This window comes from Esox lucius, chromosome 9 (assembly GCF_011004845.1).
Source record: "Esox lucius isolate fEsoLuc1 chromosome 9, fEsoLuc1.pri, whole genome shotgun sequence".
Lineage (NCBI taxonomy): Eukaryota > Metazoa > Chordata > Actinopteri > Esociformes > Esocidae > Esox > Esox lucius.
Window position 1 is genome coordinate 10035011 of NC_047577.1, and position 13344 is coordinate 10048354.

Consider the following 13344-nt stretch of genomic DNA (forward strand, 5'->3'; position numbering starts at 1 on the left):
CCTATGATGATGTTGAATACCATTCTGACAATGAGGTGAAAAAAAGAAAACGTTATCAAGGCAGCTGTATGTTTTCCGTTGCTTGAATGCAGTTAATAGTTAGTATTCTATGCGCGTACTACCTATAGCTAGAACCCTATAGGGGCTCACCTGAGAAGTCTAGACATACGAAAATAGCTCTCTCAGCACCGCGGATAGCTCTCAGTCAAACCGGGGAAGAATTGGAGACCCACTTCGGAGGCTTTCCGTCGCTCTCCAATCTGAATCACCCGTCAACTGACTGTCTGGACAAGAGGGAGTCGGGAGTCCCACGGGTACAGGAGACTCGGTATAGACGGGAAATACCCGGTACGTGAGAACTGGCAAAGTCCATTGAGCAAAATATTTTTATAACTAACTATATTTGTGATTAAGCTGTGAAAGAACAGAGCCTGGCGGGGTAGCGTGGTTGGTTAGGGACGCTTCCTGTCTGTCTGCCTATCTGTCTGTCTGCCTGAGCATCGGTTAGCTCAGTGATCTATTATTCTTCTACACCACTATTGAAACCCATTACACTATATGGAAACCCATTCCCGTCATCCAAATGATCAGTCTTTGATATTGTGACATGAGATTATGATACAGTAAGTTATAATAATGAGGTGCATTTAGCAGTGTGTGTGTGTGTTCGTTAGCTTAAACTGTAATTAGCTTATTTTAATTCGCTTATTTTAGTTGCGGAAGGTTCCTGGCCAGCAAAGCAATGCAATCAGAAAATACTAAATTTGCATAGAGGACCTTGCAAAAGTATTCAGACACCTGGCAAACTCTCAGTTTTGAATGAATTACAGATTTTACATTGCAATTTCACACCGTGTTAGATTTTATTTGAAAACAAAGACCCAAAAGTCAATTGTTGTAAGGTGACATTGGTGTTATGTTGGCATGTTGTTTGCATAACTATTCAACCACTACATGTTAAAGTTGGGTTGAGCCACCTTTTGCTGCAATAACAGCTTTATGTCTTTTGGTAAGTATGCAAGTATATAAGCTTTACACACAGTTTCAGTATTCGTTTGGCCCATTTTATTTGGCAGATTTGCTCCAGTTTGTTCTGGTGCTTGTGGATGGCAATTTTCAAATAGTGCTACAAATTATTTTAATAGGATTGAGATCAGGACAATGACTGGACCTCGTGGTCCATTTACTTTTTGTTCTTGAGCCACTGTAATGTTTCTGTGGACTTGTGCTTGATATTATTGTGTAATGCAGCTTCTGCTTCCTGATTGTGGACCCAACTGTGCTCCTTGGGATATCTAAAAATCTGGTTGTCACCTCCATATAGGCTGACTCATTGTTGTTACCAGCCTGGAAAACCATGGTGGCATCGTCAGACTTGATGCAGTTGGTTTCATGCAAAGCCATGCAATGGTGGGTGACCGGGGATTAAAGCTGAAGGCTCAGAACACAGCCCCTGTGGGTGACAGTGTGCAGGGTATGTTGTTGCCAATCCCAAAAGCCAGAGGTCTGCCAATCTGAATGTCTGGTAGACAGCTGCATTTGTGTGGAGTTCAAGCCCAGGGCTCTGTGTTACCTGACAAGTTTGAAAACCACAAAAGCTTTGAATGCAGAACTGTAGTCAATGAACAGCATTCTCACAAACATGTTGTTCTCCAGTTGTGTTAGGGCCATGTGAATGTCAATCTTACTGGCATCATCAACCCATTCAGGGTGTTTTGTTGCTGTATGCCTTAATTTTTGCTTTGAGAAATGTATCATCAAGTTACCCAGTTGAACCCATGGAGACGACAAATTGTACTTTAATTTACTGTGTATACACTTACTCTTTCTGAACGAACTCAGGGATTGATACAATTCTGAGCAAAACTGAATGGTAGGAAGTACTTGATTATTTAAAATGATAATTATATTTCGAAAATATAAACTTTATTTTGAGGAATACAACATTGTCATGTTCTTTGAGGTAAACAACACCACTTGTCTTTGTTTGGAGTGTTTTAGAGTAGTTTTGCACATGCAATTTTGCGATAGGGGTACATACGGTTTCCATTAATTAATTTGACAATGCTAACAACACTAATTACTGACTCAGACAGAGTTGAATAATCTATTGTTTTAAAAAATGACTCTATGTGACTGAAGGAGTAAGGGGGCTGTCACCAAAATATGATTTTGGATTAATAAAAATGTCAGTTATCTAAACAAATTTCCTGAACATTTTGATTAAACAAAGTGCTTGTTTACAAAAAAAGTTTAGCAGGAATTGCTGTTATACGCAATGCAGCTATCTGCTTGATTACATTCCTGAAGCCCCAGTGCTAGAATTTCAATGTTATTAATTTAGCTGACATTCTTATCCAGGGGGACATACAATTAATGCATACATTTCTAGATGATAGTAAGGAAAAGCCACACAACTTGGTAGCAGTAATTACACCCTACTTAACAGATGAATTATTGGCTAAAGTAAGTGCTGGAAAGATGACAATACAAATAAAAAACTTAACTAGCATTAGTTTACATGGGCAGTAAGATTTATTTTAGGTAGTCTATGGAAAGCTGGGTTTTCAGATGTTTTCTGAAATGGGCACATTTCTTTGCTATCCTATCCTCAAGGGGTAGCTGGTTCCACCACTGGGGTGCAGGGAGAGAGAAGCGTTTGGACTGGGTAGATCGGAAGCGTTTTGACTGGGTAGGTTGGAAGCGTTTTGACTGGGTAGGTTGGAAGCGTTTTGACTGGGTAGGTCGGAAGCGTTTTGACTGGGTAGCCTGATGTGCCTGTTATCTTTTTTTATCTATATAAATGTGGAGATTTTTTTTGGACATCTTTATGCTTGATTTGACAGGTTAGTGTGGAAAGACAGAATTGAGTTTTTTGCTGAAAGAGCAGTGGGCTGCATTCAAAGCTACGCAGCTGCATATATAGGTATCAGACTGCTGGACTAACCAAGGGCACAATCAACAGCTTAGTATGAATAACCATTGTTTTCATAAATATTGTAATCAAGTATATTTCATTATTGCAACATATAGTACCGTGCAACAGTTACTGTACCTACTGCACCTAATTTGAACTAAAGCCATTTAATAGTGTTTTGGTAGAGTTATATATATATATATATATATATAAATATATATATATGTATGTATGTATGTATGTGTATATATATATATATATATATATATATATATATATATATATATATATATGTATATGTATGTATGTATAAAATAGAAACACCCTTCAATGTTTAGGTGTGTCAAAACTTTTGACTGGTACAGTACCACTTCACAGGGGCAACTGGTCATTAGGGGCAGGTGGTGTCAACAGAAAGAACTGCAACAAAATTGTTATTTTTATTTCTTGAAGATGACTTCCTATAATTTATTATCTATGAATATAGCATCTTCCTAAATTGCATATAATTTTTGTTAGGATTTTATTTCATGTTTCATGTTCCTGCTTTGCTGCTTCAGACTGCGTTCTGCCGATTCGAGTTCACAGTAATTGGCCATAGGCTAAGCGTGAATGTGGGGCTAGCCCCTCTCTCACAATGCAATGTACATTGTATGTGTGAAAATATTAATACGCATGCTCAGAATGTTCGTGTGATCAATGTAGATCACACGAATTTGATGCCAAGTGGGGCTGCCAGCCGGTAGCCCCACTACAGCATCATTTCGTATTTCAGACCAGATTTTCGTATTTCAGACCTGATTGGCCAACATTATTCGGCAAGAAGAGCAAGGAGGGTAGACTGTCTTAGCTAGCTTGTTAGCTTCACAAACGCCAGATAACTTTTTTGGAGTTTGTGAAAGTCAAAGATAAAACTGGACTCGGCCTCTCTGATAGCATCAAGGGGGTGCTGGAACCACAGAATCTGGGAGAAAAGCTGATCGCTCATACTTATGATGGTTCGGCTGTAATGAGTGGAAACATCCGAGGGGTACAGATGCTAATGAAAGAGACATAACCACATGCACAGTTTGTTCACTGCTATGCTCACCAGCTGACACTGACCTTGCAGGAACTTTGTTCAGCAAGGATGAGCATCCTGTTTTTTTCCAGATTTAACTGCCACCTTTTTCTCTGGCACTCCAAAACGTGTTGCGGCACTTGCTGAGGCAACACAGAGACACATTCCAAGGCCACCCACTGTACGATGGAACTTTAAAAGTAGAACTGTCAATGGAGTTTGGGAAAACCGTGCTGCACTGCTCCTATGTATGGAGGACATACGCACACAACCAGGATGGGATGAGGCATACGGCCTGTCAAAAAAACACAGGCACTGAGCCTTTCTGCAGCTGCTGGATTCTTTTTTCTTATGCCAGAAGTTGATGTTTTATACAACACTGCAAAAACGGATCATCGACGCATCTGGGATTAGCAGTGCGCTCACCCGTTTAAAGGAGAATGTCCAGAATATGCGGAAACATACTGATGAATGGGCTGCCACCGTTCACGATGGAACAGACGTGCCATGCCGACGAGTAACCAACACCGCACCGGTGATGAAGGAGGCATGCGACACAGTCATCTCCCAGCTGGAGCAGAGGTTTTCATAAAGTGACCACCTGATCGCTGCCAAGCAGGTTGACAGCTCGCTCTTCCCACAATTTGTCCTGTCATTCCCTACATCTGAGCTTGACTGTGCGGTGAAACTATGGCCTCTAGGAAACGAGGAAAAGTTGAAGTCTGATCTGACAACTCTATACCACTACACTGAGCTTCACACTGGTAAGACGGCCATGTCTCTGTTAAGATCCATCCATGAGAACAACCTAGAGGAGGCTTTTGCTGAAACCATCACTCTGCTGAAAATTATCATAACACCTATGACGACATACGAATCACAGACGAACTATTCCATCTTGAAGAGCATAAAAACTTTCACTCGCAATACCATGGGACAGCCGCGACTCAACACATTGGCCATGATGTCCATCGAAAGCCAGCTGATTCAGCAGCTACATGACTTCATTCCCAAAGTAATCAAAAAGTTTGCCCTGAGGAAGAACCGCCGTGCCACCTTTCTCTTCAAGTGAGCCCTTAGCCTTGGTGAGTGAAAGCATATTTTATTATCCTGCCTTTGTGGTGCTGGTCTGTGCATTGGTCATATTTTTGTGCTGGATCGATTGATATAGATGGTGACGAGTGTCAGTGTGTCCATGCTTATCTATTAAGGTTATTGTCATAGAATGGATCTGTATCCCTAAAAAGTTGTCTTTCCGCTTCGTTGTGGCCTTCAATGGTGTTGAGCTCATTGCTGTTCGCATATGGCCCTGTAGGCACATTGGTCCTGAGCTTGGTTGCATTCCTAATTTAGGTTTGTAAATGTGACAGTGGTAATTTTACATGTGTGTGAGAGAGGAGAGCAATTACACATGAAGGTCTCTCTCTCTCTCTCCAGTATGTGTACTACAACACCTGGTAGAAGCAAGCTGCTCCGTCATTAAAAGTGTTTTTTGGAGCCATGCTGTTTGTTGATGTGTTCAATAAACACATCAGTAGCAAGAGGGAGTTTTGTAGCTTTACTGGTATGTATCCTATAAAAACGCCACTGCCACTTCATTATCATAACATAACATAACATCAAATAATCTGTGGCAAAGTACTTTTTATTTTAGTGGTAGTAAAGGGCTTCCATAGTTTTGGCTCCCTCGATAGCTCTGTGCTCTGTGTATCTGCCTGTGCTGGGCTCATTCACAATGAATGGCTGCCTGTAGCGAGCGAGAAGGAAGAGAACCGAGCGCTTCTGCACTACTCCTCCATTGAAACACTCTCCAGCGGAATACACTGTACAGCGAGGGGTGAGTTTTCAGGGTTCATGTAGGTTTATCGGGGTCACAGAGGACACGCCAAGTATCTGGTTGCGGTGCTAGTCGTGGTAAAGTGGGTTTTCCTTGGGAAGGAATTGTGTGCGGTTCGGTGTGAGTTTTTTCCGAGTGTGTGCGTGTTTTTTTTTCTGGTGGGGGGGGGGGTGGTATTGTTTTTTGGGAAGGTGTGCGGTGGGGGATGGGCTGAGTAGGAACAGCAGCACCACCCGAACTTTAAACACTTGAGTGACTTCACAGTTCACTGCCTACCGTGGCCGCGGGCTCCCCGTGCCTTGCCGGCCTTTCTTCGATAAGTGAGTTGTCCCCTCTCGTTTCATTCCTCAACTTTAGTTACGCGGCTGTGTTTGACCTGCAGGTTTCGTAATGACAATAATTAAATGTTCCTGTCTGAATTTAGATTAATCAGTGCGGCAAATACGGTTGGGGCTTGATGCACATCGCGTGTTGGACTTAACTAGTTAAATTGGTGTCTGGTCTAGCTTGCGACTTCTGGTGCTCCTTTCCCACTCGCTGCATGCGTGGTTAAGTTGTTTGTTTGTAGCTCCAGTTGCTCGCCCAGGTTTGTCCCGGATTGACCTGTTGAGTGTCGGGAAAAGATGGTGTCGTCCCGGGACCACCCCTGGACCACCTCCTCCCAACCTGCTTCCTGCCAAAAAGAACTAGTGAAAAGATGAAATCGTGCTTTCGCTAAATGTAGCTTACTTTTAGTACGTGGTGCATGGTTTTGGGTGACGTTTAAAAATCAATGTTGTTGATCGCTTATTTAGCGGTGGGCTACGTTATGCCACGGGCAAACGCTAATTTGTTGTAGTACAATTGATCCGGTCATGGTAGCTAGCCTAGGCCCAAGGAGGTAACTCTAGCCGACATCACACAGTACTGGCACGGAGTGGGGGACGAAAGCGGCAGGCGGATGCGAACTCCTGAATATTTCATTTGTTCGACTATTTTGGAGTCAGAATTTCTGCGGTTGTCTTTTAGTCTGACAGAGGAGTGAGGCGCTACGCAGAGAGACAAAAACCCTGTCATCTTAATTTATATCGAATCGTGGCCCGTGCCAGTCGGCGCGCTCCGAATCTCACCAGGCAAAGATACTGGCACATAACGGGGCACGGATAGCTCTGTGCCAACTCCGACTGTCCCTTCTCCCGCTGTTCGGCCTATAGTATCTCATAGGCGAGTACCCGCGAGACATCTCCCTTGCAAAACTTCAATGTGAGATTTAGCTATTATAAATGATTTATTGATGTATATTCTATTAAGTTTTTAATATTAATCGTGCTCTTGGGAAGCTACATAATGTAGCCACTGTACATTAGTTATGCCGATTGATGGAAAGTATCTTTATCCGTTAATTACGGAATCTGTTTTAATACAGATGTGCTCAAGTAAATATGCAAATGCTTTGACTTGTCAGTGTTAATTTGATGACTTGGACACAAAGGATTTTTACATTTAATTTGTTTAAGATGAAATTAGCATTCGCTTTTAGCTTGCTACTTGCTAACCGTTGCTACCTTTCACCTCCGAAACCAGGAAATTGAATGTCATTAGCATTTGATTTATGGTTGGCTAAAACATTTTTATTTTTTTTACAAAACAATATCCGTCCTTTTTATCTAAAACGTTAAAACTATTTACATAGGATTCTGTTGCTCCATGTTTATTCATTAAGTTGAGGTATTCAGCATTGATTTTGCTTGACTGAAAAATAAAATAAAATGTAATAACCTGCATAATATCCTCTAAAGACAATTGCTTTGTGGTGATGTGTTGCCTTAATATTACCACAGTTAGGATATTTTTATTATAGTTGAATAAGGTGTTAGCTTACAGTGTATGCTTGAATGAAGTAAGTTTCTTGTTTAGGATGAATATCCCTAAATTAAAATAAAGTAAAACCTAAATTAAATTGGCATAATATTTCAGATTGTGGAATGTTATTGGCCCTGACATAATGATTTATTGAAAGTGATGTGTGGCCATATAATGGTATGGGTAGCGGTGTTAGAGGTTATAGGTCAAACAAGTTCAATTAACTCCCTTTATATGTCCACGGATGTTGTTTTGACCCTCCCAACCCCCAGTGACACCAGAGGAAATGGCACCTAATATGATGGAATGGGTTAAAGACGGTGGTCTTTCTGGGCCTTGATTGGTTCTGCCCTGCAATGATTGGTTCTAACCAAATAAAGTCTGTTTTTAGATTAGTGCCACATACCAAAATGTTTTTTGTTGTAATAATTATACAAAATATATTACCCAGGCTAGGTTGTTTTATGGATTAGCCTTGGCCAAATTACCATGTTAGGCCATCGTTTGCTTATACTTTTAATGGCAGAATTAATGTATTGTGAATGAACCAACAGTCTAATCCAGATTTGTATGCAGAGCACAATCTTAATTAGCCAAGCTTTTAAGCAATACATTTTTTCAACCAATATTTAGGCTATGTTTCAAGCCTATGACATTCTTCTTTGTGTTTGCACATTGGCTGCTTCTCTAGGGACAGCCTATAGGTTAATGAATTGTTTAATCTTATGAGTGTTCATGACATTAGCTAATCTTTATTGGTGTGTTTGCTATCAGCTCAGAGGCTCATGGTTGTAAACTTTCCATTGATTCACAGTCACATGCTGTTCATAACAGAGTTGAGGCTCTAAATATAATCTGAATTAAAAGGTATCTTATTTTTAATACATTGCCGAATGTGTCTCTGTCAATTAATGTTAAAGCATTGTGCCATAATGCAGTTTATGGTCTTCAAGAAAACTCTTCGGAGAGGCGAGTTTGACAGGCGTTCTTTCTGCTTCTGATCTGAAACATCTCGGCTTGATGATGTGGAGCTGAACATTAAGTTAAAAGTATTTATTATTTTCATTCTAAAACAACGCAAAGTAGGACAAAAGCTACACATGTCAGGAATTGGAAAATGTTGGAAATAAAGAAGACAAGGAACTTAATTGCTTTTAGTTGATCCCCTGAACTTTTTTTTTCTTTACATAGGAAATGAATTGTTACCTTTTGCCGAAACATCACGTATCCTTGACTATAGTGCTTTATGAAAATCTAAGTGTGTTAGAAAATGGGTACAGAGCGACACAATTTAGTTCAGCATCCCCCCGGGTAGATGGCATGGATGTCAGTCAGGGTTGCCCGGTCTCGTTGCCAACTACTTGTGGTAGGCCGGGCACCGCCAAGGTTAGTCGTTGTTGGCTGGTGCATGCACTCTCCTCACGGCGCAGGTGTCTGGTCAATTACTTCCTGGTGGAGCAAGCAGTAAACGCAACTCAGAGTCTGTATTTTTGTTCCTAGAGTGTGGGATGGGTAATCGATTTACCCTGTGAGGCAGTAGCACATCTCTGATTCTCAAAAAAAAAAAAAAACTAAATCCCTTTGAGGGCACAACACATCCATATTTGTCGGAAAAGACCGCCATGTTTTTGACAATCTGATGGCAACCACCTAAACTTTACAGTGCTGGAAGAGGGCTGTTGTTGACCTGGCATGGTTTCAATTTCTATGCGATTACAATAATGGTGGATTGAAACCCAGCATTCTCCCAAGTGAAGTCCAGTGAAGCTTGCTAGATCGGAATTAGCTTTGCAGGGCAGATGAAAAGAAGTTCCACTGTGTACGCTGCTGTGGTCTATAAGATATTTTAAAAAAAATACACTGCTAGGCATGTTTGTTTGGGGTTGCATCCTGTGGATTCTTCAGGTACTGGGCTGCCGATTTGGTTGTTTCATGCTGACTCAGTTTTGTCGACTGGTTGAATATTTGAGTGATAGGCTGTTGGTTGAGATTTTTGTTGGCACTTGCACTAGAGATATTACAGACTGCGGAGACCGTGGGTCTGTCAAGGTCTATAGTCTACGTGTAGTCTTTCTGTAGATTTAATAGGCTATTGTTCATTAATGTCAGTAATTGGTCATTGGCATTAATACTCTAGTCAAATACGCCAGCTTAGTGACCGCCAGTGTTTCATTCTGTTTTCATTCCTGTTTGGCCTGACTGTATACAGTCTTTACTGTATACAGTTTTCTTTAAATGAATGATTATTTCATATCTGTAGGGTCTGTCTGGATAGCCTAGTGGTTAGAGCAGCTGATCAGTAATTGGTTGCTAATTTGAGTCCCTGAGCCAGCAATAAAAAAATTATTATTATTATTATAATAATAATAATAATAATGCATATGAAGTAGTTTATCAAACTTTGCCAAGAAAATGATCGTTTCACAATAATATGGCATTTCCTTTACATAATCACTCTGTCTGTGGAATATCGTGATGCCTTTAATATTAGGAAATGAAGATGGATGTTATGTATTCTGGGCAATATCTTAAGATATTCATGAGGAAGAACGGAGGCCCACCCAGTTGGAAATTAGAATTGCTCTCCAAAGTGATTGAGAGTACAGAAGTGCCAATTTTTTTCACCCAATCCTAAAACCTCCACCATATAAAGGTAGCCTAAACAGTACTAATCTGCTAGTTCTGGACCTCTGAGAAGTGACAGCATTTTCCAAGATATTATTAGTTGCTTAACGTGATTCCATTTTCTCTCTAAATGAATGTCTGAAACACATCCTGTGTTATGAAAATGAATTGCCGTTTATGGCAGCCCAAGCAAAGGCCACATTGGAGCAGCAGTTGTTTGGTGTTCCTGTTCAACGCAAAAAGCAACTACAGGAGTGTAACAGCCAAGTCAGTGAATGTCCGTGTCCTGTCACCTAAAACCCATTCCCCTTATATGTTAATATAAATGACTCAATTTAGGTATTTCACCATTCGCTGTTTATGAATTACTTGTCTGTTTTACGGACAAATGCGTTTTGAATATCGACTAATCCGTTGGTGGAAAGAAATGTGTTCTTGGACGACCAGGATTTGTTTCAGTCCTGGACAGCCCTGCTGTGTCTGCCCTGGTCCACAGTGACTAACAGGTTGTTCTGGGGAACGTGCGCACGTTTCATCCCAAACGTTCATGAATGGTTTGAACAGAAGCTTAGCTTTTGCCCTGGGGAGCTTTCGGAGCTTCCTCATATCTCTTCGATGCAGTTCAATTACTTCAGATTAATATACTGTCATATTGGATTTGTAATGGAAGTAAATACAGGCAGTTGATCATTACTCCTTTTAATTTTTTTATGTTTTTTCCCTTTTCATCGTTGAGCGTCAATACAACCTTAAACTGGCTCATGGCATGACCAGAGTCCACAGGGAGAACCCCCCCCCGGCGTAGACCGCACGCGTATGGCATAATCGTGGCATGAGTCTAATACACTATCTGTCCCTCTCTTCCAGACTGTGGTGTTGGGCTGGAGCGTTATGGCTCAGACGCTACAGATGGCGATCCCTAACTTCGGCAACAACGTCCTGGAGTGTCTCAACGAACAGAGGCTCCAGGGGCTCTACTGCGACGTCTCGGTGGTCGTCAAGGGACACACCTTCAAGGTGCGACTGCCGCTTAACACTGCATTGTTTACAAGGATACCGGCTTCTTTATTAACGGGATACATTGGCGTTACATACAGTTGGAGTTTGACCTTGACTCTTAGTTGGAGGTCAAACGGTCCCCGTCTTGGCAGTGTTTGGTAATAGACTGTCAGACGTAGGGAAATGGAGAACGAGTGCGTAGGAAATGACCCGAAACCCTGTAGTTCACACTGGAGGGGTTTCTAGGTCGCCGACGCTGAGCAGATCATTTCTCAGTGGTTGTCACGGGAGGAACGCTAGGTAGGCGTTTCCTGTTCGAAACCAATAGGTTTCAGGTAAAGCATTGATCACAAGGCCGACAAGCCACTTCTGTAGACCGCTGGCTCTCAAATGTCTCCCCCTGACACCTCAGACTACACCTGATTGTGGTTGTGGCTCTGAACTAGTTGACCCAATTCACCTCATGTAAGTGCTGGTAGAGCCTTTGGCAAGTATGAAGAGGTGTGCCGGATCTAGAACAATCCAAATAGAAGGACACGCCCCGAGTCCCAGAGGAGTTGTTTGAGAAGCCCTTTGCTGAGTCCCAAACGGACCCCTCCTTAACTCCACTCCAACCTCAGCTGTCCATTAGCACGTTTGCGCAAGCCTCCGTCCACTTGCACGAGTGTCCCAAAGCAGATTGGGCCAAGACGATCAAGGGTGTAGTGGCTAATTAGACCCTCCAGTGGCCCCTTCCAGAGAGGGTGCAGCAATGCTGCCTCCTTGAGCAGAGTGGAATTCCCATGAGGCCCTGTGCTAGTCAGCGTCCCAATAACGGAGAGGTGTTCCTCATTATGGGACGGATGCGTTATTTTATGTCTGATTTTGAAACGTGACCCGCATACAAAACAAAATACCCCCCCCCCCCCCCCCGTGAAATGTTCAATGGTTAACAAGGCGTATTTCTCTTCGATAGGAGGGATTTATACATTCTGATTTCACAGTGGTTTAGTTAATTTCAGGGCCAATAATCGCGTCGTCCAATTCCAAGTGTGTCCCCAAGCTGAAGTGTTTATTAGAGCCATAGGGTTGAGATTAGCAGGGTTTGGCTTGGTAACTCGTATGCCCAACCCCCCAGGCTCACAGAGCGGTGCTGGCGGCCAGCAGCTCCTACTTCCGGGACCTGTTCAACGCCGGGGGGAAGAGCAGCGTGGTGGAACTCCCGCCGGCCGTCCAGCCGCAGAGCTTCCAGCAGATCCTGGCCTTCTGCTACACGGGCCGCCTCAGCATGAACGTGGGCGACCAGTTCATCCTCATGTACACCGCCGGCTTCCTGCAGATCCAGCAGATCATGGAGAAGGGCACCGAGTTCTTCCTCAAGGTAAATGGGGTCTGGGTACCGCTTCCCGAAAGACCTACTCGTCAAGTGTCGGCCCCCTGTGTTCCGCGAGCTGGACTGAAAGAACCACCCACACGTTTCCCCAAAAACGAAGCCCCTATCGGATTTCACGTGCGAATTTAGTGAGTCCCAGTTAGTGAGCGTTTCTCCTTTGTGGAGATCACAGATGTGGAACAGGGCCCAGCGTGAGGTGAATCTTTACTTTTTAATAAGTAGTCGTTAAATGTCGTTGTCGTCTTTTCACAAAGATAGTTTGTTAAAGGACATGTTTGGATCCCGCGCGCGACGACGACGACGATAAGCAAATGTTTTTCTATGAAACTACGAATTTAAATGGGGAAATAGAGCACAGGCCATCCATGTGTGCTAGCCCTACATTAGGTCTTACTGGCCCCGGGCCGGCGGGCCATCATTAATGTTGAACCCTGTGGAATATCAAGAAGCTGATTAAACATCATGGTCATTACACAAGCCTTATGCTCTCACTCCTGTCAAAGCCCCATCTACTGTCAGAGTGTTGATGCCTCGATCGAGCTAAACTGACCACCGCTGATGGCCACCGCCGCACTTGAGAAAGGAGCTTTTCACGGATGAATCCTGGTTTCAACTGCCCTGGACAGATGGCCCACAGTGAGTGTGGCGTTGCGTGGGCGAGCAGTTTGCCGAACGCTGCGAACTCGGTGCCC

General features: G+C 42.8%; 2 protein-coding genes across 6 annotated transcripts in view; one reads left to right on the plus strand and one right to left on the minus strand.

Moving 5' to 3' along the window:
* nacc1b (nucleus accumbens associated 1, BEN and BTB (POZ) domain containing b) overlaps positions 1-13344 on the plus strand; it is a 19119-nt gene continuing 5775 nt past the window's right edge. Inside the window, exons 1-3 of one of the 5 annotated variants that reach the window (XM_029122187.2) lie at positions 1-348; positions 11149-11298; positions 12398-12640. In XM_029122187.2, the coding sequence (XP_028978020.1) occupies positions 11173-11298; positions 12398-12640 (369 nt within the window). In that variant the 5' untranslated portion in view covers positions 1-348; positions 11149-11172. Of the gene's footprint in view, positions 349-5700; positions 5815-6050; positions 6135-6729; positions 7057-11148; positions 11299-12397; positions 12641-13344 lie in introns of those variants that run through there. The other 4 variants (XM_029122183.2, XM_029122185.2, XM_029122188.2 and 1 more) reach the window with 4 other exon arrangements.
* Positions 9080-13344, minus strand: part of LOC105012092 (syntaxin-10) — a 25434-nt gene continuing 21169 nt past the window's right edge. Inside the window, exon 9 of the mRNA XM_034294007.1 lies at positions 9080-9105. Within this exon, the coding sequence (XP_034149898.1) occupies positions 9095-9105 (11 nt within the window). The 3' untranslated portion in view covers positions 9080-9094. The remainder of the gene's footprint in view (positions 9106-13344) is intronic.